At 47.3% G+C, this 13,429-nt stretch overlaps 3 protein-coding genes across 3 annotated transcripts; all 3 read left to right on the plus strand.

Annotated features, from left to right (window-relative positions):
* Positions 1-7,815: 7,815 nt before the first annotated feature.
* HOO65_011337 (uncharacterized protein) lies at positions 7,816-8,496 on the plus strand (the record flags this gene model as incomplete). Its single annotated transcript, XM_070999946.1, has 1 exon — positions 7,816-8,496. One exon carries the CDS (start codon positions 7,816-7,818, stop codon positions 8,494-8,496), a length of 681 nt encoding a protein of 226 aa, XP_070863158.1.
* Positions 8,497-11,036: 2,540 nt separating this feature from the next.
* On the plus strand, positions 11,037-11,509 carry HOO65_011338 (uncharacterized protein; the record flags this gene model as incomplete). The annotated part of the gene is made up of 2 exons (XM_071006210.1): positions 11,037-11,145; positions 11,292-11,509. 2 exons carry the CDS (start codon positions 11,037-11,039, stop codon positions 11,507-11,509), a joined length of 327 nt encoding a protein of 108 aa, XP_070863159.1.
* Positions 11,510-12,282: 773 nt separating this feature from the next.
* On the plus strand, positions 12,283-13,206 carry HOO65_011339 (SNARE complex subunit (Syn8); the record flags this gene model as incomplete). Its single annotated transcript, XM_071006064.1, has 2 exons — positions 12,283-12,500; positions 12,627-13,206. 2 exons carry the CDS (start codon positions 12,283-12,285, stop codon positions 13,204-13,206), a joined length of 798 nt encoding a protein of 265 aa, XP_070863160.1.
* Between the last annotated feature and the right edge of the window lie 223 nt (positions 13,207-13,429).

Genomic DNA, 13,429 nt, shown 5'->3' on the forward strand with positions numbered 1-13,429 from the left:
TTGAGCTTGAGAATATTAGAGGGGAAAATAGCCCGAGGCCTAAACCGAAAGAGAAGTGAAGGAAAAATACAAAGGAAGAAAAACTAGGAGCAGGAAAAAAGTTCGCCAAGACAAAAAGACAATGAGAGGGGCTGAAAGGATATAATGTCGTGATATAGGATGGAAAAAAGAAAAAACTCCCCCCAAGAAGGGATCTATCTAGCAATCAATCAATAGCAATAATAGCAACTATCAAAGCGGCCCAACTAACAGACAATCAAGGTGGCCGGCAACAAATGACAAATGAAAAGCTACAGAAAAACAGTTTGCTGTGAGCACGTCACCCTATTTTGCAGCCTCTTGCTTGAATTGCTAATGCAAAGCACGGCAAAACGTGAAGGCGAGGGATGGGCTGGGATGGGCTGGGATGGGATGAGGCTGGGCAAGGCTGGAGACTGGCACATAGTTGAGCAGACGAGTGGGTGGGTCTATCGACAGGCTGGGCTTGGGCGGCACGTCAGGCTGTTCGAAGGGTAGCTAAAGCCCTGTTTTAGACCCTCTAGGGGCACTCTGACCCCCTGACAGCACCATAGCTTGGACCGATTTACTGCAGCACAGACTCACTATAGCAGCCCGTGTATTTGATTCCACAGAGCGCCTTTTTCCCGCTCCTCCTTCATCTTATAGCACCCTCCACCCCCCACCTCTACGACTTCTATAACACTAACGGCATTAAAGGGGCCCTGTATTTACAGGCGGTCCCTCACCCACCCCTTCTTCACACCCTGGATCCGGATTTCTTGTTTCCCTCCCCGGTTTCTCCTGTCCCCTCTTCAAGCTGTGAGTCTTTTGCTCCATGCATCGAAACAGTCTGTAGAGTGAGATTGAAAAGCGGCAATGCCGAGTTGAGTCCGTTGCTGACGCTCGCTTGGGTTTCCCCTTGGATTAGATTGAGTTGGACAAGCGAGGCTTACTGTGGTGAGGGATTTCCTCCTGTGGCAGTCTGCTAGGGGTGCACTTGCAAGAGGCTATCGCATATGGGTTATATGGGTTATATGGCCTATATGGCCTATATGGCCTATATGGGTTGGACAACGACAACAGCTCCCTTTTCTTGGGTCCTCTTCTATTCTTGTGTTTTGCAGGCTGTCTCTTCAACTTGCGACTCGGAGAGTATATCCATTCCTGTATGTGTTTTAACGGTGTGTCTCAAGTCCCAAGTCGCCAGTAGTATCCAGCGGCTAGTTTTCATCCACAATACTGTAATAGAACTACCTAGCTTCTCCGAAGCTGCCTCTCATGTCCTAGATCAAAACTGTTTGCCATCATTTGTGCTATATCGTATCTGTTCAGCCAGCTCAAAGCCAGCACAGCATCAGGGCGAAGAAAGACAAGGGCGTCGTATGTTTTTAGTGATTTGAGTGAAGCAGGCAATCAAACAAGACAAGACATAAATCACTGATCTGATTTTCGCCAACAAGCAGCCCATAAGTTGCATTTGCAGACAATTAGACACATCTTCCGGCCGAAAGAGAAGAAGCAGAAACAACAGCCCAACGCTGTCTTGATCCTGCGAGTTGTCATGCATGTGAAGTGTGAAGTGTGAAGTGTGTACATGAGACATGCAACTAACTTTCTTCTCCCTCTTCCCCTTCTCTTTGTTCTTGTTCTTCTCTGAACTTTGCTCTCTTCCCCCTATCCAAGTAACTCGTGCATGCAACATGGGCTTTCAGTTCCATTCGGCTCAGCCAAAGCGCAAGCCTGGCGCTCTGGAAGGAAGACAAGAACCCAAGGCCAAAGGATAGCCGATCCACCGAGATCTGACAACAAGGCAAAAGACTAAAAGAACAGGCGGTGTAAGGTTCGTGTGTCGAAGTTGGGACAAGGGATGCAGAAGGGACGGGGGGAGGCAAGGTGAGGATAGGGCAACAACACCTATTGTTCCCTACACCCATCGTCGAGAGAAAGGCCAAGCAAGTCTACTGCTTAGTTTTCTATAGCCAATGCCGAAGGGTGTGCGGTGGGGGAGGGGTCCCGTCTCCTGCTTCCGTCCCTTTTTTTTGTTTTGTTTTGCATGCATGCACTATGTATGTGTTGGTCAAGCCTGCCGCAAGTGCCGCAAGGGAAAAAGCAGTGCCAGCAGCAGAAAGACCATCCCTTTTCCTCTTCTTCCTTACCCATATGTCGCATTTATCCTATTTCATTGGGTGTTGTCGGTTGTTTCTCATATATTCGCAGCTTGGGCTTTGTCTTAGGCTGTCTTGGTTCGTGCTTTGCTGTGCTCAAAGCTGGATAGAGAACAGGGCGTTCGTTCGGGTTTGAGGTTGATCGAGATTATGCGAGCGTTGTTGCTTGCGCATGCTTGCGCGTGCTTGCGCATGCTTGCGTCTTGCCGCACTCGTCTTTATTTTCTTCTACCTTCTTGCATTGCCATGCCACCACACCTGCCTGCTCTATTACAACCATGCGCTATTGCTATGATAAACTATGGATTGTGGGCTATGGGTGGTGCTGCTGTCCTCCCTTCTTCTATCTGTCTGTCCCGCCCTCAATGTACGGCTCGGTACAGTGGCACAGTGCAACAATACGTCGCCCACCTCGTCTTCCATCATCCCAAGGCTTTTCCTGTCGATTCCTCTTGGATTCTTAGGCACCAACGAGGCGGTCCGTCCGCACACGACATCATGGTGTACATATGGGCCAGCAGCACAAGACTAGCGAAAGTTGAGAGTGGTTTTGACAATCGGCGTATGACCATAAGACATATGTGTAACCCTAAGCATATACAGGAGAAAAGTTGAAACTCGTAGCAAAACATGCACAAAACAAGGGTTATTCTTTTTGGAGCCCTTGCGAGGTTTGTTCTGGGTGCCTTCCCCGCTTTTAGCGACACCCCTAGTATGCATAACGAGCGAGGGAGACGGCCGCTCCGAATCACACAAAACCGGCGGGCGTTTTTTTCTTCTCTTCCTATTTTCTCTTGCCCCTCCCTCTCTTCTCCAAGATAAGCTAAATTCTTTCTTTTCTGTTGTTTCTTTTTTTTTTTTTTTTTTTTTTTTTTTTTTGGCTTTCGATAGTGGTGGTTGTGGGTGGCCAATGGGGTCGCAAGCAAAGCCTCGGCGGGTAAGTAGTGGCAATGTCTGTGGGACGTCATAAATCATTGGCCTATGATCGTTTTAAATCATATGGACATAAACTTGACACTCCGTTTGTTTGTATTCTCCCTCTCGATGTACATGTCTTGTCGCTGGTTTCCTCTTTCGTCCTTCTCTTCAAAGGGTTCCTCTCCTTAGTGTGTAAGGAACGCCGCATGTATTGAAAAGAAGAGTTGAAGAGGAGGGATAAAGATCCATACGCCGTCGCGGCCGGAAGCAATAACCAACAAGCAAGCAAGCAGTAAGCGAAGACGCCTTGTTTCTAGTGGCTCGTAGTGGTCTCGTAGTTGGTGTGGTGGGTGTTTCATACGTGCCGTTCAGCTGCAGGAAAATGTTGTATAAATCAAAGGTTGTTTTTTTTCTTCTCCTGTTCTTGTGCTTGTGCATGGCTCAGGTAGGACAGCTGGCGACTAGCTAGCCCGCTATAGCTTAACCATCAATAGTATTGATTGTGCTCCGAGCCGCACCATGACTTGCCTAGACAGATCTTGATCGGAAGACAGGCAAGAACGGCTCGTTCAGGTTTAGGTGTACACACACATGACGGCAGAGATAAGCCTCCTAGCCAGAGTAGAAATAAAGGTATAAAAGAAGGAAAGAAAAAAGAAAAAAAAAAAAGAAAACAAGACGATAGGCTAGCCCTTTGCGACTATTGGCTGAGGCGTGGCGGATGAGGTCATACCAGAACTTTGGTCCTAAACCAGCCAGACATGGGTGTATGGCTACTAGAATGGGACACCGAGCCCCCCTCCCTTGTTCTTGTTCCCTCTGCTCTGCTGCTCTGCTCTGCTACTCTGCTCTTTAGCGCCTTGTTCCACTCCGAGGTCCGCGTTTCTCCAGTGTCTCTTGCATAGCGTTGATTTTCTAGCGCTAAATCGCGTTGTAACGCCTCCACCCTCCCTCCCCAATATTACCAGCATCCCGAAGCTGAGACTGAGAGGAGCAGCGCCATGATGAATTTCGCCTAAGGCGATTCTTTAGCCATGAGAGGCTGTCAACTTTGGATTGGGGCTTAGTTAGAAGCACGCCACACTCCTGCCGGGCATACAGTCATCCGAGTTGCATATGCTCTATAGGCAAGATGGGCTATTGTTCTCTCTCCATCTATTATGGCCAAGATTTTAGGACTAGTGCAGTAACATAGAGCTACATGCATGACGCTACAATGATATTGCATTCTCCTTTTTATGAAATACTCTTTGTGTCTCATTGGAGCGGCATAGCAGCAGATGGAGTAAAAATAAAGAAATAAACAAAGATGAAGACAAGGAAACAAGAAACAAGGACGCAAACAGCAGTCTTTTTTGATCACGTGCTGCGGCTAGGTAAGTCAGGTGCCTGTTTCCCCTTTTTTTTATTCTCCACATTTATTCCGGTTCTGTGAGAAGCAGAAGTAGTAGTGCTTCAGAGCCAATCCTCTCCACTTTTGCAGACCTCTTTAGTGGTGTGGCAACGGTTTGCTCAGGGCCCATGATGATAAAAGCTGGTTAGCCCTGTATTCAGGAACCCACCCCACTCAAATAGGCCCTGTAAATTAGCAGTGTTCCAATTTCCGACACTATTCTGAGAAATTAGGAAATACAAACATCTGCTTTATGTGCAATGCAATGCATGCAGGTAGCAGGTTGACAAGAGTACGATTTCAAGATCGAAATTACAATGCATATGGAAAACCGCCAATGTTTTTACTTTCTCTATCAGTCGTGCGACAAGCAAAGAGAGGGGAAAGTCAACGACGAGTCAGGCGATGCGAATCATAAGGTGAACAGCGTTCAGCCCGTTGGCCGACTCGAGCATCAGAAGGGGTTTCTTGTTTGCCCTGTCAAGCCGAATCCGTTAAGCAAGAAATTTGAGTTGCATCACAGTTTGATACATGCCTCTTTGCACACGTCCCCAACTGCTCATCGCTTCATTTGCGCCGAGGATAGAAAGCCAAAAACAGTGCATGCAAGGTCACATCTTCTTGTCGACACGGCAAATTTGCAGCTGCATTCTACATGCGTTCTGCTCTATACATGCCTTTATTGCTGTTATCTGCTTTTTCCACCCCCGTCAATTTCTCTTGCGTAGTCTCTGTTTGCCTCTTCATTTCTCCGTCGTTATTTTTGCTCTCGTTTGCCATTAGTCGAGTTTCCGAAAGCTGCCAAGAGGAGAACCGGGAGACTGCCACGGACAAAGAAAAAAAAAAAAAAAAGGAGAAAGAAAGTTGAAACATCGAATGCAACAGCCTAAACCCTTGTGTCCCATACCCTAACAAAAATATTTTCTTTCCCCTCTTTTCACAGATTCCCTTGCTACCCGGAGTTATTTGGGCTAGTGAAACTGTGACCTTTTTCTTGTACTCTTATCATCCGACTTATCGAAAATTTTAATACCTCATGATTATGTGGAGTGATTTTTTTTCTTTTACTCGGCCTATGGCAATGTTTTTACACCCATCTTTTCACATTATTTTGTTTTACGCTTCGTTTTTAGTTGACGACATTAGAATCGTCATAATGGCCATGGGCAGGTAGGTATTTGTTTGCAGCATACTGCTATTTTCTTTTTTTCCCTTTCCTTTCACTCTCCCTTTTACTTCTTCTCCCTTGCTTTCTCGCTTCGCCATATTGGCTCAATTATACAATGCGGGTCTATATTCATATTATATACCCACACCCCATACTGCCTGAACTATGGATTCATGACAGGGGGCGCAGGACCTTTCTGCCCCTGCGACTCGAGAGCCCAACAGGGTGATAACAGTGCTATTTGAACGCCAAACCGCTTCCGGACTAGTGCGCATAATGAACTGCCCAATCAACAGGCAGTGGCAAGCCGCCCCCCACTTCAGTGTGGCTAATGAGTCTCATCGTTTCATTCATTTGATTCGTCACTTTCTGCTGCCCCGCTTACAGGAGGCATTTGTGCACAGGAACAAAAAAGTGCAAAAAGACAAAGAAAATAGGTACAAGAAAGCTACATAAGAGTACATGGCAAGGGGCTGCAGGTGCCTTGGGCTAGTAAGAAAAGGCAAGAGCTGCTAAGCTCGACGCAGCGCAAGAATGGGGGGGTAGGTACACTGGGAATCTACGCTAGAGACGCTACTCAACTTGCGAAAGAACCTGCTGGACGTTGACGACAAGTGCTAGTTCTTAGCCAAGCCTAGCGAGCAGGGAGAGCAGGGAGGCAAAAGAAGGCGAGGAAGCTGCGAAAGTGAGGGCTACCCCGTAAATAGAACAAGCTGAACAGTAACAAAGATCTACTGGCGCTCCTCTCACTGAAGCAAAAGCAGTAGGGAAAAAGTGCGTGCATTAGACAGTTTGTGGGCGACGTGAACCACATGAACGTGAATGTGTGAACAGGCGCCTGCAAAAGTGAGCCGCTTTGTTTATGCTCTGCGCAGTGAACACTCAGTTACTGGCAACCAAGTACAGAGAACCCAGAGGCATGTTGTGTGAGGACATGGAGAGTGGCTTGTGGATTTCCGTATTAATTACAGTTGCTTGCAGTGCGACCCACACGTACCCTGTGCCGCTGTGTACCCTGCCTGCATAAAACACAGGAAGCAAAGTTAGCCAACCGGGCCAGGACCAGTTGGGGCATTGGAGCATTGGGGCATTGGGAGGCACCTTGCCCCATGCAGAAAGAGAGAGAAAGGAAGGAAAGAGCAGAGACAGGAAGGAAGAAAGAACAGAGACAGCAGGAAGGGGAGGGACGACTGCCTTTTGCCTTTTGCACTGCCAATTCAGCACACACGCTAAAAGGAGGGACACCCAGGCCATTAGTCTCCAGACGTTTCTAGCACCGGACAGGCAGCGGCCTGGTGGGCGTCGGACGGCTAGGATACATACTTCTGGCCCGTACTATACGGGACCTTGTTCGTCTATTTTCTCACTCTGCATTGGACCATGGTCTGGGGGAAGGAGGGGGGTCTGGGTCTGGCCCTGGACAGATCTTTTTTAGCTGCACCCTCTCTATCTTTGACAAGCCAGAATACAGGAACATAGGCAAGTTACGTTCTAGGTTCCTTCTTTGTACTCTCTCTTCTCTCTTTATTTTCTCTTTCTGTTGCCTTTCTGTGCTTGCCCAAATCTTGAACAAAACCCCCAAGGCCGCCCACCTGGCTCGCTGTCTTTAGCTCTCTCTCTTACCCACCTTTTTATTTTCTTCCTCTTGTTTTCTACTGCCAATTTTTGTTAATCTTTTTTCTTTTCTTTTTTATTCCCTTCCCACTTTCCAACCTCCATTTTATCCTTACCCGCCCGCAAAAATAGCGAAATACCCACATCCACCCACCACACAATTTTTTTTTTCTTCTTTTGCTCTGACCAACACCCGCCAACTATCACCAAACACTCTTCACATTGCAAATCCAACCTTCAATCCATCCTCTTTCTTTTTCTCCCTCTTTCTCGCCAGACTCGTGGTAATCATATACTGCATTTGTTGTTTTTCTTTGAGCCAATTCGAACTAGCAACACTCTTTCTGATTTCTTTCCTTCTGCACTTGGGAAAACTCCGATTCTCTTTTTCTTCTCTCTGTGCATATATTCCGCGTTTGACGATATCTCTTATCTATCGAACTAAACTGTCCCGGTGCTCTTGACTATTTGCTATTTGCGCTGCTGAATCCTGTCATCCCACATCCTACGTACCAATCTCCATTTCTCTTGCTTCCACACATTCTTCAACAGCAAACATGTCCACGTACGGCTACTACTCTACTGTCCCTACTCCTGTTGCCCCCGTTCCTCACCAGCAGCACTCTCACCATGGCCGCAACCGCCGTGCCCAGAGATTAGCTCAGTCGACGGTGGCTAAAGGCCAAATGCGCAACGCTCGTGCAGTGAAAGACCTGAACGACAGCATGGCTCTTATGAACTTCCGATCCCGCTTTGAGGCTACCCGCTCCTTTGACCTCGAAGACGACATGGAGTTCTGCCCCAATCTATTAAGTGAGAACGATGTGAGTTGGCCTTCGTCGCCCTGCTCTTCGCGAACTGCCTCCCCCGCTGACCGCTCGTCAAACTTCCCCTCCGTGCAGTTGATTTCCATCCACAGCTCTTCGTCAGAACACTCGTCGCTGGCAAGCAACTCGCCCGAGGCCTCGCCCACCCAGATTCCCCAGTCGGTTGCGACGCCTTTTTCCCTTAGCTCTTCTACGTCATCGTCTTCGCCCCCTACCTACCTGGCACCTGCTTTTACGTCCGCTCAGGCAGCTGGTCTTAAGCTGCACCAGCCGGCTGCTACTCGTGCCCGCAACCCCATTCCCATCATCAACCCTGCCACTGGTACTGCCATGCACGCTGCCGCTGGCGTCAGCCCTCCCCCCTCCGTGTCTCCTGGCCGCATGCACAGCTCCATTGGTCGCCGGTGGTAAGTCGAGAACAGAGCAAGCTTCTTGTCTCTTCTCCAGCACACATTACTTTAATTATATTGCATTCTTTCCTGCCCCTCATGTCTCATCAGAATAGCCACTGCTGGGACGTAGACGGGTGGAGTAAGGATTGCAAAGAAGTGATGTGATATGGTTTAGATGCTAGAGGAATGCTCTGAATGCCCTGCCGGTCGATGATTGGTTGCCAGATGCTGTGCAGTCTTGTCATACTTGTTGTTCTTCCTCTCTTGCCCTCCTTGCTCTTGCTGATGGCCGTGTTGCTATTGCCATGTTTAATACCGCTGCGTTATCATTTGTACCCCCGTTTGAAGTTTCTTGTGGAGTGTGGCCTCGTTTATTCATGTCTTGTTAGACACGAATAAGTGATCCATCTGCACCACACGATATGGCAAGAAAACAACAAAGGAGGGGGCGCAATGGTAGACAATGCATGTGTTAGGACATGGTGCATAGCTCTATGTGCAGCAGGCTAGACTGAGGCTGAGCTGGTGAATCAAATGCCCTCAAACGATAAAGCTGTTTAACGACGGTTTGTTGATGGTGTTGGTTTATCCATCTGATTTGGAGAGGAACAAACCAAAAGAAGACACAAGAAATCCTTGACGACAAAGTGCAAGAACAACAAGAGGAGCCAACGTATTGCGGTAAAGGAGGGGAGCAGTGGTGCTGGGTTGCCGATTTGAGTGTGAGAAACTTTTTTCTTTTTCTTTTGTCGTATTTCTTTTATTACTTTGTCGACTAGCCTTGCGATGACACCGATGTCTTGCTCCGTTGACTTTTTTTCTTCTTTTGTCCTATTGCTTTGATGGCAACTGGGATGTGTACGAACAAACTTCTCTTCCTCATTCACACTTTATTTCGGCCCTCCGTCTCACCTACGAGGCAAAGTTGTATGCGACTATCTTTCCGACCATTTCGCATATGCTTTGGCCTCGCCGCTATTCATTCAATATCTTTCCCCATTGTTCCAGCGACGATTTTCCTTTTTCTTTATTCCAATATCTCGTTCTTCATTTGTCTTTTATTTCTATTTCTTTTTTTCCTTTGTTTCTCTTACGGATGATATACCACTGGTGTTCCTTGTTTCCTTTCTGTCTTTGAGGTTACACTTTTGCACTATTCTGTCAACAACTCTTATACCTATTTGAAAATCGGACTTTCGGGAATCGGCTTTTGGCTTGGAGAGTGGCGCTTGTTTTTTCCACTTCAAATCTGTTTTCTTATTCTCTTTTATTCCGTCTTCTAACGAGCGGGAGGGCTGCTTCCATCTGTTTTCTTTTCTCTTTTTACCGGCTACCGACATGCGTCTTTCTGGCTTCACGACTACTGGCTCGGCGTTCTCATCTTTCTGCGGCTTCTGGCTTCGACTGTTTTTTTTCTTTCTTTTTATTTTCCTGGTTTTTATCGAATACTCTCGAAACTCTTGTTTACTTGGCGGTTCTTGCATCTCAATTTTGCTCGTTTTTCATCATTTTTGGGGGGAAACTGTATGGCCATATTTGCTTTTGTTTCCACACATATCTTGGTTCCCTGTTCCTGTTTTTCCATCTACTTGGGGGATTTTGCTGTTCATTTTTGAAGCCTCTATTTTTTGGTGTATTGCATGCATGAGGGACTTGGCTTTTGTTTTATTTCCGGCTTTGGCTTTTGCTTTCATATCTTTTGGGGTTCATGGTTTTTATAGGGACTTGTCCCTCCTATACAGTGGAGTTTTGTGGCCTTTGCCTCTGTTTGACCTTGGGCTTTCTATGTTTGCGGTGTAATCACTTTATTTCCTCCTCCTATTTCTTTTCTCTTTCGCTTTGCCTGTCCTGCCTGGGACAGAGCTGAACGGCCTTTTTTGGCTGTTTGATTTCATGATTGATTTAGTGACCAACACTTCGAATACTATCACCACGTGTACCAACAAAATCGCTGGAAACCTGTATTTTCATGTTTATTTGCCAAGTGTCTTGTTTAGCGATTGACTGGCCTCACTGTTCTTGGCTGGTAGCATGGCGGAGTAATGTTTTGCCTTTTTATTCCTTGAGATTTCGCTATTCTCACTCTATCTAAGTTGGAGATGGGGACGGTCCCATCCTCCATCCCGAAAGTCAGGCAAGTAAGACAGCGTAAACCAATGAGAAGATACAACGAGCTACGCCAGCTAACTAAAAAAGGAAATTAGGAAAAGCATAGTAGAAAAGAGAAAGAAGAGGAAATGAAATGGTAAGACCAAAGTGTAGCAAAGACGAGCAGAGCCTTGTATCCATGAGGGGAAGCTTAGGAGACGGATAGATACCAAGCTACGCTTCGACTCATGTGACACACATGAGTAGCTTTAGGGAGGGTCGGTGTTGGGTATATAAGACTAGAGGACCTGTTGGGGCATCGACTACTACCTGTACTCTCCTCTTTCATTTCTTTCTCTTCATTTTTTAGAATCTACACTTACTTGTGCCCTTATCTTTCTATATCGTACTACTACTGAGAAGGCGTTCTGCTATTCACAAACTGCCATATCATATACTTAGCAGCACAGAATGATTGCTCGTGCCCTTAACCCCCTTCGATCTATGGCTCCGCGTCGTCTGGTCGCTATTACGCGTGGCATCAGCAGCCGAGCTGCAAGTCAAGCGCAGCATCTTAGTGGTAAGAGTCTGATATCCGTCTAGACAACGAGAATTCGTCTGCACACACCGGATCCCCTGTGCCATAGATATATATTCTCTCTGTTTTATCCCTTCATCATTTGCGCTGCGCATTCTTTCGCTAACATTGTATTTTGGGGTATGCAGGCCCAGAAGATACGCTTCTTGGCGGCGAGCGCACCAAAGGCTCTGATGCGATGGTGGGTGCACAGATCCAACGACAAACACACCAGGGAAAGGATGCGGAAAATGGCGTGAGTCTAGGCGCTGGAGTGTATGAGAGCAAGACCGGCTCGGCCTCTGTTGCGCAGAAGGTCGGCGGGAGCGGCAAGTCCAGGCACGCAGAAATATACCAGTCGGCGTGAATGAGAGCGGCTATTGGTGTTTGTGGATGCAGCTCGTAGTCTTTGCCCTTTTCCTCTTTTTCCCTTCCCTCTTTCCCTTGGGTCTCTTACTTTTGCTACTCCAAGTCGGAAGTCAGACGCAAGTCTGCAAACATTTTCGAATCTATATCACTTTTGTTTTATCTGATCCGGATTGAACTGAATGTCTACTGGGATCACTATCAATATAGACATTGGGGTTGTTATTGGGGAAAAAGTGGACCTAAATTGGAGAACAACCAAAGATCCTTGTATAGGTTTAGCAGGGGTGTTTTATGTGAACGCGTAATTGGTGTAGTGGTAACATTAATCGTTGCCATCCGGTAATGATTTCGATTAGCCCTGGGTTCGATTCCCAGATTACGCAATGTCAGCTCATTCTTTTTTTTTCTCTCGTCAGTAGCCCAGCCTTTGGCTGGTGTGTATGAACGGGCCGTCTCAAACCACCTAACAGCTGGCAGGCCTGTCGCTTTTAAGCTCTTGGCTTGGCTTGTGATTATCAGGTCCTTAGGTATACAAGTCTGTCTGGATATGAGACCATCATCGTTCACCAAGTTGTTCTCATCCTTAAATTCGGCGGCATACGGAAATAAGTAATCAAAGAACAGGACTCATCTACATTTTACTGCGTGCTGAAAGTCCCATTGACACTACAACACTCCCCAACTCTACTTGAAGAAGCGCAATAGTTTTCCTCATTATTTTTTTTCTCTCTTAAGTCTTTTCTTTGTTCTTTATACAGCCTCCTCCTAAAAATGTCTACCACAGGCCACCTCTTCATTCTTGCTGATCACATCAAACTTGCTCTTCTGGAGCGTCAGCGCGCCTCATCGGCACTTGCTGCTGGGACGAGTTTAGGTGCTGAAGCTGACAGCCAGGACGGCCACATTGCGCGGTCACTGGAGCAGTTGAATGAGGGAATTGCAGCGTTGCGGACTGAGGAGGATAGGCTGCGAAGTGCGGGCAGCGAAGAGTGAGTTTTTTTGTCCTTTTTTTTTTTTCCTTTTCTTTTTACTTCCAAACTATTTCCTAGCATTCTTTAATGATGTCTTGTGGCATAGTTAACATGTCTTGTTTTTCTGACTTCTCTTTGCTCTAGTGCTGCCAACGATATCGACGACTCCTTAATCACACTCTCCAAGCAACTTGACAGCCTGACCTCGCAGTTCCACCGCTTCACTGCTCCTGACCCCCTCTCCGCCTCATCAAGCCCCTCATCTTCACCCTCAGCTCCTGCTTCGCAGGGCGTGCGCTTCCGCGACCTTGACACGACTGCGGGCGATGGTGCTGCAGACGTGGAAGCCCAACAACTATTCGGCACGCGATACACGGATGCCACAGACAGTGCGGGCTACCGCGATGAGGCGGACGACATGTCCAACGAGCAAATCCATACCTTCCATGATCGCATAATGGACGAGCAAGACGCCCACCTGGACCGGTTAGGCGAGTCGATTAGTCGCCAGCGTGAACTGAGCATGCGCATTGGTGATGAGTTGGATGCCCATGTTGGCATGTTGGAGGATACAGAAGCTGTAGTCGATCGGCACCAGAGCCGGCTTGATCGTGCGCGGAGGTCATTGAACCGCATTGCTGAAGATGAAAGCGATAGCCGCGGCATGATGACCATTGTCATTTTGATTATTATCTTGATCTTGCTGATTGCTATCCTCAAGTAACCTGTTGGCTGTCTGTATTAGCTAGCCCTGGGCGATGATTTTTTTACTTCTTTGGCGGCGTTCCCTTTTTTCTTCTATTCATATACAGGAACCCCCCCCCCCCCCCCGTGCTTGCAGTGCTTGTTTCTGCACCATCTGTACATATATTCCTTTTCTAGCCCTCAAAGCGGTATTGGGAGGATGTTTTCATGGTTTCCTCGTTGTTCTTTTCTTCGGAGTTTTT

The sequence above is a fragment of the Ceratocystis lukuohia genome (genome assembly GCF_044167205.1).
Source record: "Ceratocystis lukuohia strain C4212 chromosome Unknown Supercontig1_pilon, whole genome shotgun sequence".
Taxonomy (NCBI): domain Eukaryota; kingdom Fungi; phylum Ascomycota; class Sordariomycetes; order Microascales; family Ceratocystidaceae; genus Ceratocystis; species Ceratocystis lukuohia.